Source organism: Cetorhinus maximus, chromosome 4, assembly GCF_964194155.1.
Source record: "Cetorhinus maximus chromosome 4, sCetMax3.hap1.1, whole genome shotgun sequence".
In the NCBI taxonomy this organism is placed as follows: domain Eukaryota; kingdom Metazoa; phylum Chordata; class Chondrichthyes; order Lamniformes; family Cetorhinidae; genus Cetorhinus; species Cetorhinus maximus.
This window is the reverse complement of record NC_135882.1, coordinates 95,203,904-95,217,256: the sequence shown is the minus strand read 5'-3', so window position 1 is coordinate 95,217,256 and position 13,353 is coordinate 95,203,904. Positions and strand designations below refer to the sequence as shown.

Sequence of the window (13,353 nt, the reverse complement as noted above, 5' to 3'; positions counted from 1 at the left end):
AATAGTTAGACAACAGACTTTGTGGTGGGAATCAAAAACAATGGCTTCAATCTTCCCAATATTTAACCGGAAGAAATTTCAGCTCATCCAGAACTGGGTGTTGGACAAGCAGTCTGATAACTTAGACAGTGGAGCAATCGAGAAAGGTGACAGTGAGGTGGGGGTTAGGTGTCAGTGTAAATGTGAAATCTATCACTGTTTTCAGATGTCGCTACACCAAGAATAGATCCTTGGGAAACACAAGAGGTATGGTACAGGACAGAAGCCATCACAAGTGATACTCTGGATACAATTGGATTGATAAGAATGGTGTTAGGCAAGTGCAGTCCCATCCGGTTGGATGAATGAGGTCTGGCATTGGAGGAGGATGGTCTGGTCAACTGTGTCAAAGGCTGGAGACAAGTTGAAAGAGATGAGGAGGGATAGTTTACTTTGTCACATTCACACTCGATATTACCTGTGACTTTGATAAGAACTGTTTTGGTACTGTGGCAGAGGTGGAAGCCCCAACTGGAAGGATTCAAACATGGAGTTCTGTGGCAGATAGACACAGATTTGGAAGGTGACTTGAGAGATGAATGGAAGCTTGGAGATGGAACAATAGTTTGCAACGACAGTGGGGTCAAGGGTTGCTTTTCTGAGGAGAAAGGGTGATGATGTTGTTGTTTATCAAATGTCTTCTTGAAGTCCATAGGTGCTCCCCTATCCAACATTTCAGTTTATCTCTTCAAAAAACTCAAATCAGATTTATGAGGGATGACTTATCCTTTACAAATTCATGCTGGCTGTCTCTGATCAGTTGAAAATTTTCAAGGTGCTCAGTCACCCATTCTTTAATTATATGCTTTAGAAATTTCCTGACAACAGATATTAGGCTAAATGGTCTATAATTCCCTGGTTTTCCCCCTCACCTTTCTTAACTAGCAGATGGACATGCACAATCTTTCAATTTAAAGGAGCAGCTCTAGAATCAAGAAAACTTTAGAAAATTATAGTCAGGGCAATTGCAGTGTTCTCACCTACTTCTTTTAAAATAGTGAGCTGGAAACCATTTGGTCATGGGGATTTGGCGCTCTTTAGTGCCATCAATTTCTCCAATGTTACCTTGCTTATGTTGATTTTGTTGAGTTTTTGTCCCTGATTCAATAATGGTTTCCTTGGGATGCCTGATGTGCTGACCTTTTGGGAGCAACTGTCAGCCCTAACTTAGTTATATTCGTTGCTGCTTGTGATGTACACAATCTGGAAAACACGGTGTTTCTAGTAATTAACATCACTAAAGCAAGCGACAGGAATGGAGACTTACACAGAAGTCTCATGATTAGTGAAGTCTCGTGAATGGTGGTAAAAATAACATTTGAATAAAAATATTGAGACGGATCAAGACTCAGAATAGCAGAAGACATTCATTGGAATGTAAGTGGCAGAAACTAAAATGGAGGTCAAGACAGGTCTGCAAACAAAGATGATGAAATTTTAGAAACAATGTAGGCGGTAACGACCAAGATGATGGAGACAAGGGACTTATTATGGAATATGACACTAGCAGCTGTTCTCCTGTTGTAGCACCATGTTATCTCCTCCCCATTCTGTCTATAATGTCCATGGTTATCCACTTTTGTGTCCCCTACAACTAAATTTCTCGTTGGCTTCAATGTCTGCATCATTTTCCCCATTAACTGCTTTGGATTCTGGAATCTCAGAATTGTTACGGTGCAGAAGGAGGCCATTCAGCCCATTATGTCTGCACCAACTCACCGAATGAGCATTATGACTCGGTGCCATTCTCCTGCCTTTTCCCTGTAACCCTGCACACATTATTTCTACTTAAATAATTATCTAATGCCCTCTCGAATACCTTGATTGAACCTTGATTGAACCTGCTTCCACCACACTTCCATGCAGTGCATTCCAGACCCGAACCACTCGCTGTGTGAAAAAAGTTCTCTCACATCGCATTTGCTTCTTTTGCAAATCACTTTAAATCTGTGCCCTCTCATTCTCGATCCTTTTACGAGTGGGAACAGTTTCTCCCTATCTATTCTGTCCAGACCCCTCATGATTTTGAACACCTTTATCTAATCACCCCTTTGTCTTCTCCTCTCCGAGGAAGACAGTTCCGACCTCTCCAATCTATCTTCATAACTGAAGTTTCTCATCCCTGGAGCCATTTTTGTAAACCTCTTCTGCACTCTCTCCAATGCATTCACATCCTTCCTAAACTGTGGCACCCAGAACTGTACACAATACTCCACTAGTGCCACTATTAATAATGCCTAGGATACTGTATGCTTTACTAACAGCTCTCTCCACCTGTCCTGTCACTTTAATGACTTATGCACATATACACCCAAGTCCCTCTGCTCCTGCACACCCTTTAGAGTTGTATCCCTTACTTTATATTGTCTCTCCATGTTCTTCCTATCAAAATGAATCACCCCACACTTCTCTGCATTGGACTTCAACTGCCACCTATCTTCTCACTCCACCAACTTGTTTATGTCCTTTTGAAGTTCTACACTGTCCTCCTCACAGTTTACAATCCTTCCAAGTTTTGTATCATTCGCAAACTTTTAAATTGTTCCTTGCACACCAAGATCTAGATCATTAATATATATCAGGAAAAGCAAGGGTCCCAATACCGGCCCTTGGGGACTCCACTACAAACCTTCCTCCAGTCTGAAAAATACCCATTAACCATTACTCGCTGTTTCCTATTAGTCAGCCAATTTTCTATCTGCATTGCTACTGTCCCTTTAATTTCATGAGCTATAACTTTCCTCAAGTCTGTTGTGCAGCACTGTATCAAATGCCTTTTGGAAGTCCATGTACACCACATCAACAGCATTACCCTCATCAACCCTCTGTCACCTCTTCAAAAAACTCCAGCAAGTTAGCTAAACATGATTTTCCCTTAAGAAATCCATGTTGACTCTTCCTAATCAACCCACATTTTCCATGTGACCATTAATTCAATCCCAAATAATTGTTTCGAGGAGCTTCCCCATCACCAAAGTTAAACTGACTGGTCTGTAATTGCTAGGCTTCTCCTTGCAACCTTTTTTAAACAAGGGCGCAATGTTTGCAATTCTCCAGTCCACTGGCACCTCCCGAGTCTAAAGACTGAAAGATTATGGCCAGTGCCCCTGTAATTTCCACTCTCACTTCTTTCAATATCCTTAGGTGCATCTCGTTCGGTCCTGGTGCCTTGTCAACTTTAAGTACTGATAAGGAGGAGGTATTGGATAAATTATCAATTTTGAACACTTCTAGTGACAGGGTTTCCTCCTCTGTCGCCATGGCCTGGGTAGCATCTGCTTCCTTGGTAAAGACAGATGCAAAATATTCATTTAGCACCTCAGCCATGCCCCGTCTCCATGTGTAAATCTCCTTCAGCCCTACTCTTCCTTTTACCACCCTTTTACTATTTATGTGCTTATAGAAGACTTTGGGATTCCCCTTTATGTTGGCTGCCAGTCTTTTCTCATAATCCCTCTTCACTTCTCTTTTTTGCTTCTTCACCTCTCCTCTGTCCAACACTTAGTGGTTCAGTATTAAAAAAACTGACTGAGCTGCCGAGTTCTGAAAGATGCAGTTGCTAGACCGCTCCTACGCCAGTTAGTAAGAGAGCCAACACAAGGGGCTAAACTGTTTGTTCCTACCATCACCAACTTTCCAATTAATAACATCTGTTTCACAGTAAGGCAGCCATCAACCGCAGCCCCCACCCACCGCCTCCCAAATCATATCATGGCAGTAGTGCCATGCGACAAGTGCAACAGACTAAGGAAAGTAATCCAAAGCTAGCAATTCAAGAGATACAACAGACCATCAGCACCAGGATTTATACCATTTATGTAGCACATTTCACTACCTCAGGGTGTTCCAAAGCACTTTACTGTTGAAGTATGCTTGCTGTTGTAATGTAGGAAAACCTGGAGCACAGCAAGGTCCCAGAAACAGAAATGTCACAATGCACAAATGCTGTTTTACTACGCTGCTCAGGGATAAATATCAGCAGGAATTCAGGTGATAATTCCTATGCTCTTCTTTAAAATAGTGCTCTAGGACCTTTTATATCCATCTGAGGGCAGATGTGGCCTTGGTTTAACAGCTGATCTGAAAGACAGCAGGCAAAATTTAATCCAGTCTGTCGCAGCAGGAAACAGGACAGCCAGGCTCACTTAGTCATGGGAAAGGCTGCACGCCAGGCTCCCGGTGACGGGGAAACCTCCTGCAATTAACTTTGCAGGCAGGAGCGGGCCAATGTGGGAAACTCACCCACTTACAGTGAGACGTCAGTTTGGCTCATTATCAAACCAATTGACGTAATCATCCCAGAGCCCACTGGGATTTAGTGGTGGCTCAGGGATTAAATACAAGTGACCTTCTAGAAGGGGTCTGTCTTTCACATGCACAGTGCCCGATCAAGGGACCCAGCAACAGGGATGGTCAATGAAAGCCACCCCTCTTCCACTCCCTGAACCCCTCTCCCGCAACCCTCACATCACCTTCACTCACCTGAGTCTAGGGATCCAGCAGGATCCCTGGTGAAGTCCTTAGAGAATTACCGGCAGCAGCCAGTGTTCCTGGTGGTGATGCTGGCAATGGAGAGCTGTTGGTCTCTGATTGGTCAGCAGATCATGGGGATTTCCATCCCTGGGATTCTAAATTCCAGGAAAGCCCTGACGTGGCCAGTTAATTCAGTCAGGCCTCCCCCACAGAAGCCATGCAGGTTTCCCACTGGTTCTCCAACCAGTGGGCGGGACCTGCGTCGCAAACACCAAGTTCCACCCAGTACATCTGATAGTGCAGCACAACTTCATTTTACTAAATTGGAGTGCCAGCCTATATTTTGGGCTTATATCCTTGAATTGGGACTTGAACCTACAACATTCTGACTCTGGGTGATAGTATTATCAATTGTGTCATGGCTGACACCTTATGAACTTAGAACTAAGACTTTAAAATAAAACAATTTTATATAACAAAAAATAGAATTTATAAAATAGACAACATTAGGAAATCTACCTGTTGTTCAGCTATCAGTGATGTTTTAAGGCTTTGAAGTTCTTCATTCCTTTTTTCTAGCTGGTCTAGTAGGTTAGCCTTCTCTTCTTGAAATTTCCCTGTAAGGTCAGCAATAGCACTAGGTGGAGGACTCCAACTCATTGATGCAGATGAAAGTGGAACTTCCCTGTATTAAAATATTTTTTAAACATGAAGCAGCAACTATGGGGCAAAAAGTAAAATTCATAAAGTCTGTTTGGAGAACCATTATTAGACTTATCACATTTCTGTTTCCCAAAGTGTAATTTATTTTCTTGTTAACCTACATTGCTTGACTTTAGATATAGTGCTTCTCATTCCATAAATGGAGCCCAACATCATAATTCTACAAAAAAAAACTGTTCCTTTATGAATCATAGAAACTTGCATCATATACACATCAGGTGATGTACACAACAGTTTGAGGAAATCATGTCTTTAGTTCTTTGGAAGAAAAAAAACAAAGACTGTGAGAAAAGCAAGAGCCACAACATCCACAAGTTACAACAGGTTAAAATATTGAAAGACGACTCCAGGAGGTGGCTGTGTGTGTAGTGGTTCAGTTTCAAAGAGAAAGGATTACATACAAGCTAAACAATTGAACATTTTTCCTATACATTCAACTTTTACAAACCTTATGAACAATAATATACAAAAGAAGTGCAAAACGTAAATTCCCAAAGGCCAACATATTTTTACAGTTTGGACCATAGCAGCGCCAAAGCCTCCATATCCTGGACTGTCCGGTTAATTTGCTCAACTGTTTAGAATCCTCCTCTGGAGAAGAACTGGGTTTTACCCTGAAAGGGAGAGCAGTTGCACTAAACAAAAAAATGCTGGAAAAATTCAGCAGGTCTGTCAGCATCTGTGGAGCGAGAAACAGAATTAATGTTTCGAGTCCGTATGACTTCTGCAGAGCTGAAGAGGAGTCATACAGACTCGAAACGTTAACTCCATTTCTTACTTCACAGATGCTGCCAGACCTGCTGGGTTTTTCCAGTCTTTTGTTTTTATTTCAGATTTCCAGCATCTGGAGAGTTTTGCTTTAATTTTTTTTATATAGAGTATTTGCACTTTGTTTGCATTTGAAACTTGTAGATAAATCAGGAAAGTACAAAGCATTCATGTAATGTGCCTAAGGTGATGCAAAGGGGGAATGGAACGAGGCCCTTCAGCTCAAGGCTACTTGTTCAAAATACTATGAACAGTTGCAGCCTGTTCATGGGTTCTGCTGCACTAAGTTAAACAATTCTATAAAAGTTTCAACCCAAAAACATAGTTTAGCTAAATTCTACAAGATCTGAATATGTAATGATCTGAATATGTAATGAATATTGAATATCTGAATATGTAATGAATATTGGTGGACAGTCTACCACCAGAAATTGAGACAGAGAGGTCAAGGAAGGGAAGGGAAGTGTCAGAGATGGACCATGTGAAAATGATGGAGGGGTGGAAATTGGAACCAAACAGATTATCTGGTCCTTTATCTCATTATTGTTTGCCAAACCTTGCTGCATGCAAATTACCTGCCATGTTTGTTTACAAAACAACAGTGGCTACATTTCAAAAGCAATTCATTATAAGTGCTTTGGGACACTCTAAGGATGCGACAAGAACTATCTAAATCTGAGTGGTCTTTTACGTACACCACATATTTGATCTCGAAATTAGTCCCTAGCAGTGTCAGTCATGGCTTACCGATAACACTCTCGTCAGAGTCAGTATTAGCACAAAATCTAAGCTGACACTTTAGTGCAGTAGAGGGAGTGCTGCAATGTCAGAGGTGTCATCTTTCAGATGAAACATTAAAGTGAGGTCTTGTCTATGCTCTTAGATGCATGTAAAAGTTTCAATAGCACTACTTTGAAGAGCAAGGAATTCTGCCCCAGTATCTTGGTCAATATTTTTCCTTCAACCAATTCTGAGTAAAAAAAAAAATCAGGTCATTATCACACTATTGCTTGTAGGGTCTTGCTGTGTACAAATTGGCTGCCACGTTTGCTACATTATACTTCAAAAAGTAATTCATTGGCTGGAAAGCATTTTGGGATATCCTGATGTCGTGAAAGGTGTTACATAAATGCAAATCTTTCATTGTCTTTGCTTCCCTATATTCTTCTTTCTTTTCATCGGGTCATGAATTGTATCTATAAACCAGAAAAATAAAAGCCAGATACAAGGAAATCTATTTTAAGTATAACTTAGCTCATCTGTTGCTGGAATCCTCAAACATAACTTCATCTCTGGACTTGTCTGTTCCAATTCTCTTTTAGACAGTCACCCACCTTCCACCGTCCATAAACAAGAACTGATATAAAATTTTGACACATTTCAACATGCACCATGTCCTGTCATCCATCATCCTAGTGCTTGTACTTGGTGCCTAGTACATCGAGGCACTGCTATCCAGGGGCCAATGTTAATTGATAATGTTAATTAATTAATGTTAGTTAAATAACTGGAACGCGAGTGTCACATACAAGGCCAACGTTTGTTGCCCATCCTTAATTGCACTTAAATTGAGTGATTTGCTCAGCCATTTCAGATGGCAGTTAAGAGTCAACTACATTACTGTGGATCTGGAGTCACATGTAGGCCAGACCAGGTAAGGATAGCATATTTCCTTCCCTAAAAGGGCATTGGCGAACCAGTTAGGTTTGCACAACAATCGATGAGTGTTTCATGGTCACCATTACTGAGACAGCTCAAAATTCCAGAAATATTAATGGAGTTTAAATTCCACCAGCCTTCATTGTGTGATTTGAAACCATGCCCCATGAGCAATAAGCCTGGGCCTCCGGATTACTAGTCCAGTGACATTACCACTATGCCACAGTCTCCCCCAAATTCTCAGCCTCGTTTTCAAATTGCTTCATGGTCTCACCCTTCATATCAATGCAACCTCTTCCAGCCCTACAACCCTCAGATCTCTGTGCTCCTCTAATCCTGGCTCTTACACATCATTGATTTTAATCGCTACATTACTGGTGGCTGCACCTTTAGGATCCTAGGGCTAAATCTTCCAAGTAGTAGCAATCATCGTCAGATTGCTGCTCCGCACCTACTTTTTTTTTAAACACGAAAATTGAGTTCTGCATCTCTGGCCTGGACTTACGAAACAGGCCTCCGCTTCAGAAAGGCAGAGCATACCTGTTCTCGGAATCCTTCCTCATAATGTAGGAAAGTCAGGGGAAGCCAAGCCAAGCCATGCCGCTTTTTTACAGCACTAGCTGCCATATTTTGGCATGTGTTCATTCACTAAAACACTGAAACGCTTATTATAGCTTTAATAGCTATATATTAAATAGCTTATTAAAGCTTAAATAGCTTATTAGTGGGCTGGGGGGGGAGGGGCGCCGGAGGGCCCGTGGGAGGGCCATGGGCGGAGGGTTGCAGGGTGTGGTGCGTCCAGGGGGGGGGGGGGGGGGGGGGGGGGGGGGCGCAGTGGAGAGTCAGCAGTGTCAGTTGTACAGTTACCCAGGAGTTACACTTTTTTCTCTGTTTAATATTTCCTGGGTTACTATCCAGCTACGTAGTTCGGAACCCTCTGAATTTTTCAACTCTTAACTCAATGGAGACTTTATCAGAGGGTCTGGGAAAACAGGGGGTAAGTTGAAACTTCCAGGGCAATTCCCATGGAGTCCTTGCGTTGGGACTGCTGAGAAATCCTGCAGCATGTCCTCTGGGGTACGTGTGGTCTCCAACCATTTAGAGACCTCGTCTTTAGGAACATAAGAGCATGATAAATATAAGAGGTGTAGACCATACAGCCTGTCAAGCAAGCTCCACCATTCAGTATGATCATGGCTGATCTCCAACTTGTCATGCTTTGCCAAGCTATCATATTCCTAACTTTCAATGTGTAGACTTATTGCAATGTGGACTTTCTGAAATTGACTTTAAAAAAATAGTAGACAACGTGCTGTGAAATGGCCGCCAAGGGTCAGGTGACCTGTGATTTCTGCAAAGAATTAACATGGGTCTCTGGAAAGTTCTTAAAATGTAAATGACCATGGGTGGAATACCCTCCCTTGAAAAGACATTCAAAATGATAAACCATTTATGAGTTGGGAGCGAGTGATTTTCAATTGCACTTACATTTCGGGGTGTGTGTATAAACCGTTAAACTTATACAAAAGCCTGCTTCGTGTTAATAAAAGTTACAACGCTCAAAAGGTTTAAAACACACCCTCGAAAACGCAGATCTTGTTGTGAGCAATCAAGAGGTGAGGAGAAAAGGGAAAAAGACATCCCAGCATCACTCTCCACATCTGCCTGCTGCCCGTATCGCTCGATTCCCTTGAGAGATCAAAAATCTATTTCAGCCTTAAATCTATTCAACAATGGCGCATCCACAAACTTCTGGGGGAGAGAATTACAAAGGTGCACAACCCCTTAAGTGAAGAAATTTCTTCTCATCTCAGTCCTATATAGTCAGTTCCTTATCCTGAGATTGTGTCCACATGTTCTAGGTTCCCCAGCCAGCAGAAATAACCTCTGCATCTATCTTGTCAAGCTCCTTCACAATTTTGTATGTTTCAATTAGGTCACCTTTCATTCTTCTAAACTCCAAAGAATACAGACTCAAAGTACTTGGCCTATCAAAGAGCAAATCTCTCATCCCAAGGACCAATCCTTTTTTTCCCTTTCACTAGACCAGCATTTATTGCCCATCCCTAACTGTCCTCGAGAAGCTGGTGGTGAGTCACCTTTTGAACCACTGCAGTACATCTGGTGTAGGTACACCCACAGTACTGTTAGGGAGTTCCAGGATTTTGACCCAGCAACAGTGAAGGAATGGCGATATAGTTCAAGTCAAGATATTGTGTGGCTTGGAGGGGAACTTGCAGGTGGAGGTGTTCCCATGCATCTGCTGCACTTGTCCTTTTAGGCGGTAGAGGTTGAGGGTTTGGAAGATACTATCAAAGGAGCCTTGGTGAGTTGCTGCAGTTCATCTTGTAGATGATACTCACTGCTGCCACTGTGCATTGGTGGTGAGGGGAGTAAATGTTTAAGTTGTTGGATGGGATGCCAAACAAGCGGGCTGCTTTGTCCTGGATAGTCAAGTTCCTCGAGTGTTGTTGGTGCTATGTTCATCCAGGCAAGTGGAGAGTACTCCATTATATCCCTGACTTGGGCCTTGTAGATGGTGGACAGGCTTTGGAGAGTCAGGAGGCAAGTTACTCATCACAGAATTCCCAGTCTCTGGCCTGCTCTTGTAGCCAATGTATTTATGCAGCTGGTCCAGTTCAATTTCTGGTCAATGGTGACTCCCAGGAGGTTGATAATGAGGGATTCAGTGATGATAATGCCATTGAATGTCAAGGGGAGATGGTTAGATTCTCTCTTGTTGGAAATGGTCATTGCCTTCCACTTTTGTGGTACAAATGTTACTTGCCACTTGTCAGCCCAAGTTTGAATGCTATCCAGGTCTTGCTGAAAATGGACACTGACTGCTTTGGTACCTGAGGAGCTACGAATAGTGTTGGGCATTGTGCAATCATCAACAAAGATCTCCACATCTGACCTTATGATGGAGGGAAGGTCATTGATAAAGCAGCTGAAGATGGTTGGGTCTAGGGCACAACCCTGAGGAACTCTTGCAGCAATGTCTTGGAACTGAGATGATTGACCTTCAACAACCACAACCATCTTCCTTTGTGCCAGGTAGGACTCCAAACACTGGAGCAATTTCCCCCTGATTCTCACTGACTCCAGTTTTGCTAGGGCGCCTTGATGCCACACAGTCAAATGTGGTCTTGATATCGAGTGCAGGCACAATCACCTCACCTCGAGTTCAGCTCTTTTGTCCATGATTGGGCCAAGGCTGTAATGAGGTCAGAAGCTGAACCACCCTGGCAGAATCCAAACTGAGCGTCAGTGAGTAGGTTATTGCTGAGTAAGTGTCACTTGATAGCACTGTTGATCAGCCGTTCCATCACTTTGCTGATGATGGCAAGTAGGCGGATAGGGTGGCAATTAGCTGGTTTGGATTTGTCTAGCTGCTTGTGGATAGGCTATACTTGGGCAATTTTCCATATCATCGGGTAGGTGCCAGTATTGTAGCTATACTGGAACAACTTGTCTAGGCGTTCTAGTGAACCTTTGCCGTACTGGCAACTATAATGCAACTATATCCTTCCTTAAATATGGAGGCAAAGCAACACTATTTGGAGGTGTGATCTCACCTATACAACTGTAGCAAGACTTCCTTATTCAAAAGCTCTGAAGTTCCCTCCCTATATCTCTCTTCCTTTCTCTCCTTCTTAAGACCCTCTTTAAAACTCTTATCACCTATTCTAATCTTGTGGCTCGGTGTCAAATTATGTTCAGTTAAGCTTCTGGAAAGTACCTCTGGAGATAAGGCAACATATAAATGCAAATTGAAAAGCAAAATACTGCATATACTGGAAATAAGAGATTAAAGCTGGAAATGTTGGAAATACTCAGCATGTCAGGCTGCATCTAGAGAGGGAAACAGAGTTAACTTTTCAGGTTGATGACCTTTCATCAGAACTGGGAAAAGTTAGAAGTGTAATAGGTTTTGAGCAAGGGGCAGATGGGACAAGGACGAAGGAATCTGTTATCAAGTGGAAGACAGAGGCAATTGAATGACAGAAGAGTTAGTCTTACAGGGAATGGTAATGGGGCACGAAAACAATGAAACAAAAGATGCACATAGAGCAGGGTGTCTCACTGTCTGAAAGCAAAAATAAGAGAAAAACTAAAACATTCACAGTAGGGGGACAGAGTTGACAGTCTGAAATTGTTGAACACAATGTTGAGTCTGGGAGGCTGTAAGGTGTCTAATCAAAAGATGAGGTGCTATTCCTCAAACTTGCGTTGAGTTTCACTGGAGCAGTGCAGCAAGCCAAGGGCAGAGATGTCAGTGTGAGAGCAAGGTGGGGAATTAAAATGACAGGCCACCAGGGGCTCAGGGCCATGCCTGTGAACTGAACTGAGGTGTTCTGCAAAGCAGTCACAATCTGCATTTGGTCTCCTCAGTGTAAAGGAGACCGCAATGTGAGCAGCAAATACAGTATATTAAATTGAAAGAAGTACACATATATCACTGCTTCATCTGGAGGGAGCGTTCGAGGTCTTTAGACTGTAAGAAGAGGTAAATGGGAAGATGTTACATGTCTTGCGTTTGCATGGAAAGGTGTGGTGGGAAGGGCACAGGATGGTTGGTGTAATTGAGGAGCAGACCAGGGTGTCACAGAGGGAACGGTCTCTTCGGAATGCTGAAAGGGGAACTTCCCATGTACACGCAACAATTAATAAGTACAAGAAATTGGAGGAGTAGGTTATTTGGCCCCCTGGGGACTACGCTGCCATTCAATAAAATCATGGCTGATCTGATTGTAACATAGATTCCACTTTCCTGCCTGTCCCCATAACCGTCAACTCTTGTCAATCAAAAATCTAACTCAACCTTGAATATAATCAATGACCCAGCCTCCACTGCTGCTGGGGAAGAGAATTCCAAACACTAATGACCCTCAGAGCAGAAATTCCTCATCATTTCCATCTTAAATGGGAGATTCATTTTAAAATTGTGCCCCTAGTTCTAGATCCCTGAGTGGAAATATCCTCTTAGCATCTACCCTGTAAAGTCCTCTCAGAATCTTGTGTTTCAATAAGATCATCTCTCATTCTTCTGAACTCCAATGAATGTAAGCCCAACATGCTCAACCTTTTCTCATAAGCCCTCATCTCAGGAATCAACCTAACGAACCTTCTCTGAACTGCTTCCAGTGCAAGGATGTCACTCCTTAAATAAGGAGACTAAGCCTTCTACACAGTGCTCTAGATGTGATCTCACCAATGCCCTGTACAGTTGTTGCAAGGCTTCTCTACTTTTATACTCCATCCCCCTTGTAATGAAGGCCAACATTCCATTTGTCTTCCTCATTACTTGCTGTATCTGTAAGCTGACTTTGTGATTCATGTACAAGGACACCCAGATCCCTCTGTATTGCAGCATTCTGCAGTCCCTCTCTCCATTTAAATAATATTCTGTTCTCCTGTTCTTTGTGCCAAAGTAAACAACCTATTTTTCCCACATTATGGTCCATCTGCCAACTTTTTGCTCACTCATGGAACCTTTCCATAATCCTTTCCAGACTCTTCATATTCTCCCCAACTTGCTTACCTATCTATCTACGTATCATCAGCAATTTTTTAAAATTATTCATTGATGGGATGTGGGTGTTGCTGGCTGGGCCAGCTTGTTGCCTATCCCTAATTGCCCTTGAGAAGGTGGTGGTGAGCTGTCTTCTTGAACCGCTGTAGTCCATG

The 13,353-nt window shown here is 42.6% G+C and overlaps 1 protein-coding gene across 2 annotated transcripts in view; it reads right to left on the bottom strand.

Moving 5' to 3' along the window:
• rb1cc1 (RB1-inducible coiled-coil 1) overlaps nucleotides 1–13,353 on the bottom strand; it is a 195,511-nt gene that overhangs the window by 86,281 nt on the left and 95,877 nt on the right. For both annotated transcript variants that reach the window (XM_078540524.1, XM_078540525.1), the window contains exon 15: nucleotides 5,032–5,197. In XM_078540524.1, the coding sequence (XP_078396650.1) occupies nucleotides 5,032–5,197 (166 nt within the window). The remainder of the gene's footprint in view (nucleotides 1–5,031; nucleotides 5,198–13,353) is intronic.